The following is a 15,210-nucleotide window of genomic DNA, read 5'->3' as shown; positions in this document are numbered from 1 at the left end:
ATCCCAACTTCTCCGTTGGCCTCAAATTCTGATCATATAACAAATGAATACAATCAAGTTTTCTTAGGTCTTCGAATCAAATCAAACACCTTTATTCCAAGCTTGCTGCTGCCACAATTCCACTTGCGTCACGGCGTCAGCTTTCTTCTCCCGCACCACTTGGAGCGCCTCCGGATCGAAGGGTGGAGGCATCGCGCACGGCTCTGTGTCGTGCGTCGACTTCGCCATCGACTCCATCAGGAACTCCTTGACGAGGCCGGTGGCAGGGCAGGCCATGGACTCGGAGCAGAGCTCGGTGGCTTTCTCTGGTACGGCGGGCTCGTACCTCAGCAGCTTGGCGTACTCGGTTAACAGGTGCAGCATGTAGTCGTAGACGTAGTCCATCTTTAGCTCTTCCTGCACGAAGCTGCTGCCTGCCCTTCCCATGGCTTGTGCCTGCAAAGCTTCCGTGATTGAGCGTCTCGTAAGATTTGGAGCAAGAAATGCATGTGATGCCTACCTCCTCTTGGTGTTCGTTGCCCCAGTCAACTGCGAACTCGATCGATCTACACTTATCGTCCTCCTTTATTGGCCAGAAGTGTAGTCCTGGCATCAGAGCTCTGGAGAAGAAGTCATGGAAGTGAGTCTTCACAAAGAACGCCGGCGAGTCGCATGCTAGGATGTACTTCTGGCTCACTGACCATGCTCGGCCCTCGATGTAGATCTTGTACCTGCCATTAACGAGAACCTCCCCCGTAAATATAGCATGCGAGATTTCATTTACAGGTAAGAACAAGCGGAGAACAGGAAGCAACTCACCTGTGATCACATTGGTTGGCCAGGTTTGAGTTCCTAAACCCTTGATTGATCTCCCTATCCCAATTCTACGGAGAAGTAAAATAATAGAAAGCTCAGAAGCATCTCAAGCAGTGTTCTCGATCCAGTCTTTGGTGTTGTACCTGATCATAGAGACGAGCCTTCCAGTCGTGATGTTTGGAGAGGTTACACTTGATAAGATCCCTTCTACTGTCGGATACCCATGGATTGCCCTTCCAGTAGGCATACGGCTTCCTGTCCCTCCATTTCACCCTTTGATTTCCTTGCTTCAGATCATTCGCCAGTGTCTCCCACGGCTTTATATTGAGCTCAGCCCTGGCAGCGCCCACAGCAACAAGTTACACATCGCAAGACATTGCTTCAGAACACGCGGCAAGATTGTGGATGAGCCCATTACCAGCCCCAGAATGACCAGTCGGGGAAGACGATGTCCAAGGTCCTGTCGTCCTTGCAGTAGCGGAAGAGAGGTGGAGGCGGCGATGACCGGTGGTCAGCCAGCTTCACGACGGGTGTGTCGTCGCAGTTGAACATGAGGTCGATGTCGGGGACGCGGCCGGGATACCGGCTGACGAGCTGCAATATGCCCCACAGGGTGAACACGTCTCTTGTCTGAAACGCTCGGCGGTAACGCTCGACGTAGACTCGGCCGGCGAGCACCACCAACCGGAAGGTGGCGAACTTTCGAGCTCTCCCCACCATCTCCTCTGTGATGCCGGTGGACTTCCACGGTCGGAGATCTTCGTGCACCCAGCGGAAGTAGTCAGGGCAGGAAGGGGACGACTGGGGCACAGAAGAGATAGCAGACGGAGACGGAGATGGAGACAGTGATCTTTGGCACACAGGAGTTGTTTGGTTTCCACAGGCCAAAATTATGGTCTTTGACTCTGGTTTGCGGGGTTGTGAGCTAAGAACTTGTTCATTCTTGGAGCTTATTGTTGTGAGAGTCTACACAAAAGAGACGCTACAAGATCAATTTACAGAGCAATCAATAGATAACACTGTCATCGTAACGAAAGGTTGGAGTATACACTTCCATGATTGATTTCTAAATGATTTAAGGTTCATATGTATCAGAATATTTCAATTTTATATAAAATACATGAGATTTCATCTTAGAACACAAGACAAATTGTTAGCAATTTGAACACACACAGCCTATTTTGAAGTGCCATTGATGTTTATCGTTCACCAAGAACACAATGGCACTATGTTTGTGCAGCAGTGGGGCTGATGGCTGGGGCACACCCTTTACAAAATGGAGTGGCATAGTGGCTGTCCTGCGAGTGCAATCTCAATTATTGTCACTAAAGTTGCATTCCACTGGAACGAAGCCCATCACATTAATCGCACTAGGAATAATCTCGTAGGCAACTCCGGTTTGGACATTCTCTGTTTGAGTCCTCAATACACCAAGAATCCTAACACTGCTCGATGGTACTGTGGCCAGGAGATTGAACGGGAAGCCAGCAGAAAGAATGATTTAGCCGGAAAGAAACGCGAATTCACTTACTGTCCCATCGATCCAATGCGTGGAGATGACGATGACAAGGACGACGAGTGTGAGGAAGACGACGGCGACTCCCTTCGTCGACGATCGTATTACAGCTACGGCGCTGTTGGCCTTGTTCTCCAACGACACGTTCATGGCTTTCAAGCATGTCCTCATCTCGGCCTCTCAATCTCTCCTGCTAGTGTATATGCTTGAGCTCCGGCGTCTGCTATTTCCTTGTTCCCTGGATCATCATCTAACTGCACACAAACAGAGAGAGAGAGAGAGAGAGAGAGAGAGAGAGAGAGAGAGAGAGAGAAGAAGAAGAAGAAGAAGAAGACTGAAGAGTTGCGGAGGATGGAGATTCGTCGCGAGGGTTTCCCCTGTTACAACATCCTTTCCACGTTCAACAACACGCCTCTTGGCTTCTCCTCTTCCTCATCTGTCGTTTTGACGTCTAGAATTGGAACTCTGCACACGGGCCACTTTTGGAGTCTTCGATAAAGTAAGTCCATCTTCCACCCTTACCTGCGCGAATTCCATCTCGACGACAATCGAACATCCGGCCTTGGATTCAGAACATGGACCAACCAATGGAGACGTGCCATGTCAGCAATCTGGACTTGGTCAAATCTCATGCCAACACGGCCACGACCGAGTCATGACTTGTGCAGCGACATCGGGTTGAACTTATTTTGGACATCTCGGTCCGACCAACCCACTTAAACCGGGTTCGTCTTCCCTTTAATCGAGCCTGGATTGGGTTCGCTGAGTCAATTTTACATTCTCTTCACCCACCCCCGTTGTCATTCCATTGCTAAGACACAACAATAGTCCACGCATCATTAGTTTCGTCGACGTGAAAGATTCCCCAACTTCACAAGCTTTTAAAAGTATTCCCTGTATGATTGACGTGTTCTCGCAAGTCACATAGCAACACAAATGTATTTGTAGCGGCAAGACATCTAAAATTATGTGGGTTCTTATAATAAAGTCATCAGTATGTTCAAAGCATGAACAAATGCAGCTTCATTGAAGTAGTGTCATCTGGAATATGACTACTAAAGCTGTTCAGCTATTCAGATGAACAGAGGTCCGAGTTTGGCCCATACTACCACACAGAAGATTACCTGCCCAATAGCAACAGTTCTGCTCGTTCTCATCTCCTCTGTTCCTACAAGTTCTAACCCATACGATCACACAGAAGATTACCCAACCTAGACATCTTTATCGAATACTCCACATGCATTCCTACCCCAAAGTAGTGCACATTCCGACTCTGGGTGTTGCCAAAACCACTAGTCACAGTTGCAAAGATCAAACCACTCGTTAATAGTATGAAAGGCATCCTGTAATCTCATTAATTTGTTCTAGCATTTTGGATTCATAAGTATCATCTGTGGTTAGCAGCATTCCCAAGTCCAGGAAGCAACAAGACCACGAGCAGAGGAACTCCCTGCAGAGACAACCTATGCAGAGAAGCAATTGAAAACAATCTCCTGCCCCCATCCATCTCCACCAAAAACACTGCTGCTCTCGATGATTCCCACGACGGAAGCTCGAGACTTCCTCTCCTTCTGTTGCTGCTGCTCCTTCCGTAACCCAGAGCCGGTCGTCTTCCCCGACTCGGCTGCCACCGCCGCCTTCTCCTTTCTGCGCCTCACAACGTACTCTTCCGAGATGTACACGTCCATGGTGGCGGTGGTGGAGATCGGGTGAGGCTGCACGTTAGCTCGAAACCTCGGTCGGCGCTGGAGACTCTGCGGGCAGTGCGGTGGCGCATATAAAGAGGCAAGAAAAGGTGGCGAGAAGAGCGGAATCCAGTGGGCTTTAGTCCCACGATTTGCTTGTTGGGAAACCACGAAATCCACGGTTTGAGGAAACCCATCAAACCTGACTCGTACACGCGTCGAACGCACGGCCACACGTAGACGATGATGCCTCTCGATGAAAACACCTTTGAATTCCCTAAACATGGAGACGAGCTTTAGTTCTCGTGAAAACATCTGTTTCTGTTTCTTTTAACAAGAAAAAGAAAACGTTTTCCTTCTTTGTGTCGGTCTCAAGTTCTCTAAGGGCGAACCCCGAAATAAAACCCCAACCGAATCAGTTCGGGTTCGCCTGGTACTTTCGGCCGCCGGTCAAGCGTTGAGCCAGAGAGCGACGCAGGCAAAGAGGAAGAGGAGGGATGGTGACCTCGTCGGTGGTGAACACGTACCCCCTCTCGAACTACACGTTCGGGACGAAGGAGCCCAAGATGGAGAAGGACACCTCCGTCGCCGATCGCCTCGCTCGCATGAAGGTCAAGTAAGTCCACCACCCTGATCTCTCCCGAAACCCTAGTCTCGTTTCTTTTCTCTTTCGTATCGAACACTAGTACTATTTGATTTGTGGTAGGCTCCTCCCTTTTGTCCAATCCACGACGTAAGTAGCGGCGGATCGCAAGATCAAAGACAGGGTTGATATAAGAGTTTTGGCACCTTCCCTAGATCGTAGGTACACTTACATTGATGCTGGAACTGTTGGGGGTAAAAACTCAGTGATAAAATATTAAATCTGATTTAATTAATAAAATAAAAATAAGAAGATTAGAATTCATTCGGAATCGCGTTTGTGATGCTGTCGTAAGGAATCCTTCGCAGATTTGTGGTTCAAGGATACGACTGGGATTCCTCTTTGCGGGCATGACCGTGAGGAGGTTGACGCTACTAGTAGAAGAATATTTTTCATATACAATTGATTGATAAATTCATTTATGGCTATGTTTAATCATAACCAATAAATTCAATTAAAGTATATAAATCAATCAGAAATAACGTATACAAAATAAGGAAACAAGTAAAATAAAAATAAAATTTGAGATTTCTATTTTTAAAATATAAATTATCTAACAGAAATGATGCATAAAGTCCATTATTAGGTCCAGTTTTATACAGTTGAATTCATACTCTGCGGTTGACACGTAAATGTCATGACTGGATTTGGAGGCTAATAATACTCCTCTTTTCTGATAAAGTTTATCATCCAAAAGTCACATCTTTCTTTTATGCAAGTGTAACGGTTGTGGACTAAGTAGTGGCACCTGGAATGATGGTGGCTTGAAACAAGGATCAAATAAGTTGCAAACTTTAGGTTAAATTGCAGATTGCTGTAGAATTAGTAGGTAATATGAGGTTACTTGTGGACTCCAATCAACAAGAAAGTTGTATCAATCCACTGTATTCTTTACCACGCTCATAACAGTCATTTACTCATTGATTGGATAGATTAAGATTCTTACTAAAAATATACTCTGATCCATGGTTCACATTATCGGTCCATACCTGTGTATCGACCATCTATTAATATGGTACGTACCAAGTTGTATCGAGCATACCAACACATGATATACTGGAGTGTGCCGATGTACTGCTTGTATTGGTCCTCTTTCGGACTAGAACATGCTGCTTGTACCGAGTGATACACTTCAGTACATCAAACCTTGCTATGATCTCTCTCTTGAAACCCATGATAATTGGTGTTTTAGTTTTTTTTTTGGGGTCAATATCCAGGTGTATATGTTAGGAAGGACAAAGTTGTAGTATGCTTTTAATTGTAGAAACACTAAAAGTTTGCATGACTTAGCTTTTTTATTCTTGTTTCCTATTGGAATGGTGCTCTCTTATAGCTTTTTTTTCCTGTTTCCTATTTGAATGGTTCTCTCTTAACCGAAAAGGATAGCATTGCATGTGCCTGCATGTTGAATTTCCAACTCCTTGTATGACCTGTGGTTGATAAGTTTGCTTCTTAACATGCAATCTTAATTGAGCACTTAATGTTATTGTGGGTAGTTTCATCTTCCCTGGGAAATGATATGCACTTAATGTTATTGTTTGATGGGATAATATGCACTGGATGAAGCACTGGAAGGCAACAAATATGAAAATTTTGATTGAAAGAATATTAGTTTGTGTAAGTTGTCTTTATTGGCTGGGTCTGTAAAACTCAAGGCTCATTAAGAAATTGATGATTACCATCTTTAACATGTATCTTTATTCAAAGTGAATATTTTGGATCTTGTATCATGTATGTTTCTCCAGTATCTGCCTTCAGATTTAAGCTATTTGCTTGTATTTTCCATTGAAAATGGAAAAATATCTTAACATTCTGTGAAAGGCTATATCAACTTACTGTGTTAATGAAATGAAATTGCTTCTTCTACGTCTTAGCATTGAGGCACCCATTTGATCATCAACTGTGGATTGGAGGCATCTTTAGAGGAATTTAGGCTACTTTTCTTATTGATTTGCTAATGATGTCATACAAAATTTTCAATTAATAACTGGAAGCCTGAGTTGTAGCTAATGTGTACTTTTTCCTCAAGACTGTCATGATTACTTTAACTATTTTAGGTGTTATTTTGTCAAAATCCATTTTTACGTGTGATCACTATTCTTTACATCGTCACAGCTAAAACATTCTTGCTTGATACTAACTTTTAAAGCCATTCTAAGACACAAAGAAAAATGCCTTGGTTGCATATTCTTAGAATGGTGACTACCATAGCCAATTGATGCTCACCTTTCAAATTATTCCTGTTGATTTTTTTTCCATTTTGTTTTTTTTGTTGGTTGCAAACAGTACATCTCTTGAAGGACCTATCATATGATTCTATGTCATGTAATTTTCTTTCTTTTAAAAAGGATATTACTGGTGGAGTGACTTTATTCTTAAAGATGTAACAAAAGAAAGACGATGAAGGCGCCAAGAGTGGGCAAATGTTGGTTGAATTTTCAACTGCAATTAAGGAAATTTTCATAATTTAGCAGTCTTTGAAGTTGTACATTTCTAAAACTTTTATGGTTATTGTCAAACAGCAACTTCTGTTTTCATACAAAACCAAGTGCCGCAATTGCCCATAATTTGGCACTGGGACTATCCATAAATAGAAATTTGTGAATTGATAGTAACTGATAGTAGAATGAAAACCACTGTTGTTTTCTTGTCAGAAATTTTGGAACTTACATTGGAGAAAGACCTTTGGCATTTCTCATCTCTTATGGCACATCTCTAATGTGTCGTACTGGAACTTTTGAACTCTTCTATTGTTTGACTTCTTCCTTTTCTGATTCAGCTATATGAAAGAAGGTATGCGGACAAGTGTTGAAGGAATTTTACTGGTAAAGATCTACACAATATACCAGTATCTTATCAGCTTTTAGTTGCGTTTTGGTTTTCTCAACATTGTGGTTAATGGAATATGGTGTTCACATTTTTCTTTGACAGCAAGCTAATCTATTAAAAAATTTATGGTTATGTACGTTGTGGTGAATTTGTTGGTTATTCTCAATTCCTACAAAAGTGCACTCTTGATTTGGTTATAATGTGGAAGTGCTCACAACAGTAATCGTGAGTTTGTAACATCAATATTTTGTCCTTGATTTTAAAATACATTTAATCTTTGTTCTAGACACTGAGTTGTACTCGCGAGGTATGCCAAAATGCATATTGCAAATATGGACAATGATTAATTTAATACCATGAATTTAGAATGAAAGAATCACAATTGTCAGGATCTCGGACAGGATAGGTTTTGGAAATATAATAAAGATCCACATTTTAGCCTCTTCACACTTGGTTGTGTTGTAATATTCTTATTTGATTTTTTCATCCCTAGTTTCTTTCAGGAAATGTTTTGGAAAATTGTTTTTCTTCATAGTGAAACCATGGTATGTAATTTCGAATGGTACCGCCCGATACGGGCAGTATGTACCGGTCCGACGGCATACCGGTACGCGGACCACCCGCTACCGGACGGACCATGCTATAGTGCTACAGTGCTATACTGTTCGGTACGCCGGTATCATACCGTACCGTACCAAGCCAACCTCGAAACACTGGTACGGTATGGTATTGCATGCCTTGAGTGAAGCCATGGACTACTTGATTTTTTTTGTTAGATTGGGCTAGAATTAAATCAATTAGATGAGAATTATTTTGGCTGGTTCTGGGATGAATTATTTGTCGCATATTATACATGAGCTTTGGGCAAATCAACTTGACTGAGCAAATTTGTTGAAGTGGAATGCATATTAGCTGCAAAAAAAGGAAATTTGGTTCACTCATCACGACTCTTTTCTCTTCCTCTTTGCTCTTCTTTTTCCTATTTCTGTGTTGCTTCTTGTTTTTTATTTCTTCCCTTAATCTTGACTAATAATTATATGCACCAAGAAAACCTTTTCATCCTTTTTGCTTTCACAATTCAATGAATGATTTTTAAGCTTGGGTGTACCTCAAGAATATGTTTTGTATATACTATATACTGTCTTTGTATTTTGTTCATTCTTTTAAATGCAATTGAAATAACCTATTAATTTAACTTGGATCCTTGTCATTCATTTGTCTATCTGTTGTTTGGGAAACTTCATTCAAGTCTAATGCTCTACATAATACTCTCTTGGGGAGTTGTCTGTTGTTTGGTAGCTTATCCATATGGAATCATCAATCAGGTTTCTTTTGTTATTTGAGTTTGGCTAACCTCTGTTGCAAATTTGAACTTTCTTCATTGAAGGTCCCTAAACATCTAGGATAATTATTAATGTTTATCTCAGTGAGCTAATTTTCGACATGTTTTGCCTCAAGCTTTCTTAGCTGCCTTAGACATTTTTTTCTTTAAATATCTTTGATCAGGGAAACCAAATTTAGTGGGAGCTAGCTGCTAACAAAATACAACAAAGCAGTAATGTCCCAACTGCTAACCAAATGTCTTCAAATATTGTGATGATTCCTTCTACGTAACATGATTATTGTTCTGTGCTGTTGTGCATTGCGAAAGTTATCGATAGCATATCATGTCTTGTTATTCACCCAAACATGTGATGGTCATAATTTTCCTGGGATATCTTGTTTTCATCAAAAAAATATCAATGTGGAAATTAAAAGTCTATCGAATTTGAGTTTTCCCGTCACTAAAGTTAAAACTTCATTTCTTTATTTGTTCTTGTAGGTCCAGGAGCACAATCATCCGCACATACTGCTACTGCAAATAGGCAATACTTTCTGTAAGCTTCCTGGTGGACGTCTAAAGCCTGGGGAGAATGGTAGGTTGTCAGTAATGCAAAATCCTATTTCCTGACATGTTCTAGCTTTGATAAATCTTTCATGGGGAGTTTTCACTTGTCTGACCCTGTGTTCATGTGATTTGATTTGTCAGAAATAGAGGGTCTGAAACGAAAGCTTTGTAGCAAACTTGCTGCAAATTCACCTTCCTTTCTGCCGAATTGGCAGGTACTTCGCCAAATTAAAATTTTCTTGGCCTACACTAAATTCACTTTCTAGTTATAGACGAAAGAACTCTATAAGAAGGAACACACACACCATGTGCATTGATTATAATTTGTAAAGCAGTCTTGTTTCTGGTTAATTCATGTGCACAGAAGCATTCATCGCATGCTGAGAAAAATGTTGCACTAACATTAACATTGTGTTGGCCACAATGTAGCCTTCTATATCATTCTAGTCTCAGCAACTTTGCCTGATCTGGTCCACATTCTGAACTATCAGATGTGTCAAACAACTAATACTTCTCCAGCTTGTTTCTTATTTCCTCAAGCATGAATCAGGGCATTCATTTCCACTTTTGTGGTGTTGGAGATTTTGACTCAAATGCACTTTTTTCCTCTTCTAATGGCATCGCTGAATGAGGTTTTATATCATTACTTCTTTGCCAAAGTACTGTTTGTTATTTCTTTTACCAATTGTGGTGCATATATTGACTATGTGCCGAGCTCAAGTGGCACCTATTATGGTGACATTGGTTACATGTTTGCTTTAACTTGCAGATCGGTGAATGTGTTGCTACCTGGTGGAGGCCGAACTTTGAAACAGTAATGTACCCATACTGCCCTCCTCATATAACTAAGCCCAAGGTATGTTGCACTTATAGCTTCATAAATTGACTAATGAATTCAAAATTAGTGGGGTCTATTTTCTGATTCTAAACCCAAAATTGTCTATTTCCAGGAATGTAAGAAACTTTTCCTTGTGCACCTGTCAGAAAGAGAATATTTTGCTGTTCCCAAAAACTTGAAGTTGCTTGCAGTTCCATTATTTGAACTATATGACAATGTTCAGGTACCAGCATACACCTCAACTGTTAGAAGATCTGCTTCACTACAACAATTGCAAGAATTGTGCATTATGACTCTTTTTTAAGCTGCTATCTATTGCCTTTTATACATAAAATAAAGTTACCAATATAAGGAGATGATGAGAGGTCCTTCAGGTTTTAGCTTATGGATCTGGAGGATAATATTCTTTACATTTTACCAAACCTACCTGATATTGTGATATCGATCATATGCTGCCTTTTACCGTATCTGTAACCGTAATCTTCTAGTTTCTTACCCTAGTTCACTTTTGTAATGTTAAAAAGTCTTGTTTGTTTGTTTTCTATTAGGCATATATTGTTCTTCTCTAACGTAGAAAACATACTTGTCCTTTGAAATGGATGCAGAGATATGGGCCCGTTATATCAACAATTCCACAACAGTTGTCGAGGTTCCAGTTCAACATGGTTACATCATGAAACTGATGAAGCTAATCTTGATGACCTCCAAGGAAATTCAATGGTAGGAACTTGCTTAGCTACTAATTTTAAGCATCCGATCTTGTTGGATACTCGGCTATCTTTGTTAGTACTTCAAAATTGTATGGTCCTAATAAGTTACCAGCAACTCCTATTTTTTCATATTAACTGGGTTGCAGAATCAAGAAAAGGTTTTTTCCTTGCTGCTGCTCAAAGTATTTGGTATTTGGGGAAGATATACAAAATAAAATAAAAACTTAGGTAGCTTTAATATATTGAAATATATGAAATTTGTGATACAACATGCAGTTTGCTGGTGGTGGTAGTAGTGTTGATTTGTTGGAGGTACAAAATAGTGGAGTTGATACAGGACCCACCTGTGTCCATCCAATCCCTTGGCAGGAGGTCCCAGAATCAGAAATGGGCGTCGACAAGATCAGCAAACACACGTTCCAGCAGTTGCCACCACGAGGCACAAGTCATATTAGCCAACGTCTCCTTGTTCCTCCTCCACTCGCCTTCTCCTCCTTTCCTTCTCGTTCATCGCCACCGGGTTAACTCCCCCCCTACATTTGCCATCTTTTGGACCTGTTAACCTCATAGCCACAATTGTCATTGGTTTGACTATTCTAGACCATCGGCATAGGTAGTTCAGATGAAGGAAAGGTGATTAATGTACTATTTATGTACCATGGCATGAGAAATCAATCCCTCTTCCGTTAACGTTCTCTGTTTCAGCTCGCATTGGTGTTCCCGTGCTAATTTAATATTTCCTTGGCTCTTAAAGCTTCTTGACATCACAGACTCTCTACCCTGTCATTCTCAGCATCTTCGGATAAGAATAATAACAAATGGGTGCAAATACGAAGGAACCAGTGGAATCCAACTTCCAACACCTTGAAGTGATCACGCAATCTTTACTCAACACTGTTGCAGAACCAATCGCTATACGTGTGGGCAATGAACAACACTACCTCGACATCCTCCGACATTTACACGGAAGAAGAAGAAGAAGAAGAACGAAGAGTGGAAGAAGAGAGAGCACGCTCCGAATGGGACTTCCGCCTATGCACCGTGGTCTCGTCAGGACAAGTCCCCGACATCGTCGGCGCTATCGACTTGCCGGCATCGCGAGGAAGATAAGAATTTACAGCCTCCGCACTTTGCTGCCGCCAGAAGGACATGCGGGCGGCGCAGCGGCCTTTTACGGCCACTCCACTGCTTGTGACTTCTACATCTGCACTCCGGCCAAGCTCGGCAGCCTGCGGTGGCTCCCGGCCTCCGGCGGTCGCGTCCTCGGCTCAGGCGGCTACGATGGTGTGGTGACCGAGTACGACGAGGAGCGGCGCGTCGAGGTGTTCGAGCGCGACGAGCATGCCGGCTGTTAGTGTAAACAACTTTATGCCGTGGCCTCGGGGCCGACGCGGCTTGGTTGGGGTCCGAATGATGGGGATCTGATACGGCGTCCCTCGAGATTTCCCAGGTGGCCGATTACGGTGGTTCGGTCGGGACGTTGCGTCGAGAGGAAAGCTTTCCCGCAACGCCGGGAAGAGGCAACCCCGTCCTTACACCTGCACACAAGTCGGGTCGGAAGCTCGGCCCGACCCCTCCGACAATCAAGTTAGTGGATGGGGGGGGTTCAGATGAAGAAGTGTTTTTCTTCCTCTCCCATTCGTTTAGAACTCGGGGGTATTTATAGGTAAGTTTAGTGTTACCTGATGTGCCTGCCCGTAGGAGCAGGATCGTACCTCTGATGGCGTTTGACATTGTCGTTGGCGTTGCGTGGAGAACCGAACTACCACAGGGCACGGGCGAGCCTCGGTCGTCGTTCTCCTCTGCCTCGGCCAAGCGTGTTGGGTCAGGCAACGATGAAGTCGTTGTCTGAGAGCGGGTGACGTCAGCGCACATCGCGTCGGCATTATTGTCTTCCTTGGGCAGAATGTCGTTCAGGCATGGCTGACGTCGTAGGGCGTCATGTCACCATTATTACCCTCATCATATTCCCCCCCTCGGAAGAAGCTGTGCGTCGGTTGTTGCCATAGGGGGGAGTCTGAGGCATGGCTTCATCCTTCGGTACCACGGTAGTCTCAGGCGACATGAGGTCGCGCACGTCTCGGGCAGTCAGGCCACGCCGAGGAGGTGCTCTCGGGCGACATGAGGCCGAGGAGCACGTCTCGAGCAGGCAGGCCGTGCAAAGGAGGTGGTCTCGGGCGACATGAGGTCGAGGAGCACGTCTCGGGCGGGCAGGTCGCGCCAAGGAGGTGGTCTCGGGCGACATGAAGCCGAGGAGCACGTCTCGGGCGGGCAGGCCGCGCAAAAGAGGTGGTCTCGGGCAACATGAGGCCGAGGAGCACGTCTTGGGCGGGCAGGCCGCGCCGAGGAGGTGGTCTCAGGCGACATGAAGCCGGGGAGCACGTCTCTGGCGGGCAGGCCGCGCCGAGGAGGTGGTATCGGGCGACATGAGGCCGAGGAGCACATCTCATGCAGGCAGGCCGCGCCGAGGAGGTGGTCTCGGGCGACATGAGGCCGAGGAGCACGTCTCGGGCGGGCAGGCCGCGCAAAGGAGGTGGTCTCGGGCGACATGAGGCCGAGGAGCACGTCTCGGGCGGACAGGCCGCGCCGAGGAGGTGGTCTCGGGCGACATGAAGCCGAGGAGCACGTCTCGGGCGGGCAGGCCGCGCCGAGGAGGTGGTCTCGGGCGACATGAGGCCGAGGAGCACGTCTCGGGCGGGCAGGCCGCGCCGAGGAGGTGGTATCGGGCGACATGAGGCCGAGGAGCACGTCTCGTGCGGGCATGCCGCGCTGAGGAGGTGGTCTCGGGCGACATGAGGCTGAGGAGCAACTTTGGTTCGGTCAGTGACCGATTGCTCAGCCGTGCGCAGGTACAAGCGGCCAGGTTGTTTTCTTCCTGGGGAAGCTCAAGGGGCCGTCTCTTTGGGGAGTCACCGACTTTCGAGGCTGATATGATTAGCGCCTCCGTACTTCGCACCGCGCGACAGTTGGCCGCCACGTCAGGCTATATTTATGGCGAAGTGACGTTTGCGTCTTCGCATCGCACTTCAGGAGAGGAAGGGTCGTCGTTTTGGCGGGATGTGGCCTATAAATAGCGCACCGTCGGCTTCCTGCATGTCCTAATACCTGCATTTGCTCAACCCTCTCTTCGGGCGACCTTGTTTCGTACCCATCGGCTGCCCTACCTTCCTTTCCAAGACTTAGTAAGTTTGGCTTCTCTTTCTCTACCCTTTTCTTCCTCGCCTTCCGCTTCCGGTACTGTCGGAGAGAGGGCATTGCCGGCGAGTCCTCGCTCGTCGTCCGAGGCAAGGGCTGTCAAAGCCCTTGAATCGCTAATGTGGCCACACGACCTCGACTCAACTGTGAGCGAGTCGTCGCTCGGCTCCCTTCGAGATCGTTACGGTATCCCGACGGAATTCACGCTCATTGCCCCCGAGCCGGGGCAGCGGGCGTATGATCCTATACCTAGGGGCTTCGCCCTAACCCTGGACGCCTTCGAGGCCGGGTTGCGCCTCCCTCTCCATCCAGTCATAAGCTCATGTGTCTCGTGGTGGCGTATCTCCCCTTCTCAAATGGCGCCAAACTCCTGGCGCAATTTGGTGGCGTTCCTAGGGGAATGCTACTACGCTAGGATTCCCCCAAGCCGGTCTCTTTTCCTCTCCTGCTTCCGTCTATCCAGGGGGTCGGGGGGTTATTACCTGTCCGCCCGACCGGGCTTCAACTTCCAGCTCGGGGTGGCACGTTCTGAACTTGCCCAGGGCAATTCGGCCGATATTACGAGCGCATCGTTGTGCTCGGGTTGTTTGGATGCCTTGGCCGGGAAAGTGACCGCGGGCTCAGGCCCGCGCCCCGGAGCTTCGGTCTGTGCGGCTCGGGCGTACGCCTTTCTTCCGGTCATGGAGTTTCCACCAGATGCGGGTCCGCGCGCTATCACGTCGATGTGCTGTTCGACGAGGCCCTCCGGGCACGGCGAAAGTTATTTGTCCTGTTGAAGGTACTGGCCGAGGTGCCCTCTACGAATAAGCTCCTCGATCTGCCTTTTAAACTCGCGGCACTGCTCAGTGTTATGCCCATTCTGCCGGTGGAAACGACAGTACTTTGACCGGTCTGCAAGTTCTCGTGGGCTCCTCATCGGGTGGGGATCTTTAAGTAGTCCCTTCTCCCTTATGTGGAGGAATATCTCTGTTTGGGACGAACCCAAGGCGGGGAGAGGGGGCCTTGGTGTCGGTGGGTCAGATCTGTCCAACCTGCGCCGTGGTGCAGCGGATTGTTGCTGTCGGGGTGGCTCTGGCCTGACCCTCTTGTGCTCCTCACGCCTCCCGACCAT

General features: G+C 45.8%; 2 protein-coding genes across 2 annotated transcripts; one reads left to right on the top strand and one right to left on the bottom strand.

The window, feature by feature from the left end:
- Positions 1–81: 81 nt before the first annotated feature.
- Positions 82–3,109, bottom strand: LOC135631141 (uncharacterized). Its single transcript, XM_065138579.1, has 6 exons — positions 2,327–3,109; positions 1,214–1,761; positions 939–1,131; positions 799–863; positions 500–710; positions 82–435 (listed from the first exon to the last, which is right to left on the bottom strand). The coding sequence occupies exons 1-6, from the start codon at positions 2,480–2,482 to the stop codon at positions 82–84; spliced, it is 1,527 nt and encodes a 508-aa protein (XP_064994651.1). The 5' UTR covers positions 2,483–3,109.
- Positions 3,110–4,413: 1,304 nt separating this feature from the next.
- On the top strand, positions 4,414–11,070 carry LOC135631114 (pre-mRNA cleavage factor Im 25 kDa subunit 2). Its single transcript, XM_065138539.1, has 7 exons — positions 4,414–4,612; positions 7,419–7,464; positions 9,291–9,384; positions 9,498–9,571; positions 10,126–10,212; positions 10,307–10,417; positions 10,800–11,070. The coding sequence occupies exons 1-7, from the start codon at positions 4,494–4,496 to the stop codon at positions 10,869–10,871; spliced, it is 603 nt and encodes a 200-aa protein (XP_064994611.1). The 5' UTR covers positions 4,414–4,493; the 3' UTR covers positions 10,872–11,070.
- The last annotated feature ends 4,140 nt before the right edge of the window (positions 11,071–15,210 follow it).

Source organism: Musa acuminata, chromosome BXJ3-2 (assembly GCF_036884655.1).
Source record: "Musa acuminata AAA Group cultivar baxijiao chromosome BXJ3-2, Cavendish_Baxijiao_AAA, whole genome shotgun sequence".
NCBI lineage: Eukaryota > Viridiplantae > Streptophyta > Magnoliopsida > Zingiberales > Musaceae > Musa > Musa acuminata.
The sequence above is the reverse complement of the archived record's forward strand: the minus strand, read 5'-3'. Positions and strand labels throughout refer to the sequence as shown.

Coding starts and splice junctions, on each gene's coding strand:
- LOC135631114 (XM_065138539.1), top strand. CDS start 4,494: ATGGTGACCTCGTCGGTGGTGAACACGTACCCCCTCTCGAACTACACG. Junction 4,613..7,418: donor CTCGCTCGCATGAAGGTCAA/GTAAGTCCACCA, acceptor TTTCTGATTCAG/CTATATGAAAGAAGGTATGC. Junction 7,465..9,290: donor GTGTTGAAGGAATTTTACTG/GTAAAGATCTAC, acceptor TTGTTCTTGTAG/GTCCAGGAGCACAATCATCC.
- LOC135631141 (XM_065138579.1), bottom strand. CDS start 2,482: ATGAGGACATGCTTGAAAGCCATGAACGTGTCGTTGGAGAACAAGGCC. Junction 864..938: donor AGGCTCGTCTCTATGATCAG/GTACAACACCAA, acceptor ACTTCTCCGTAG/AATTGGGATAGGGAGATCAA. Junction 436..499: donor GCAACGAACACCAAGAGGAG/GTAGGCATCACA, acceptor GAAGCTTTGCAG/GCACAAGCCATGGGAAGGGC.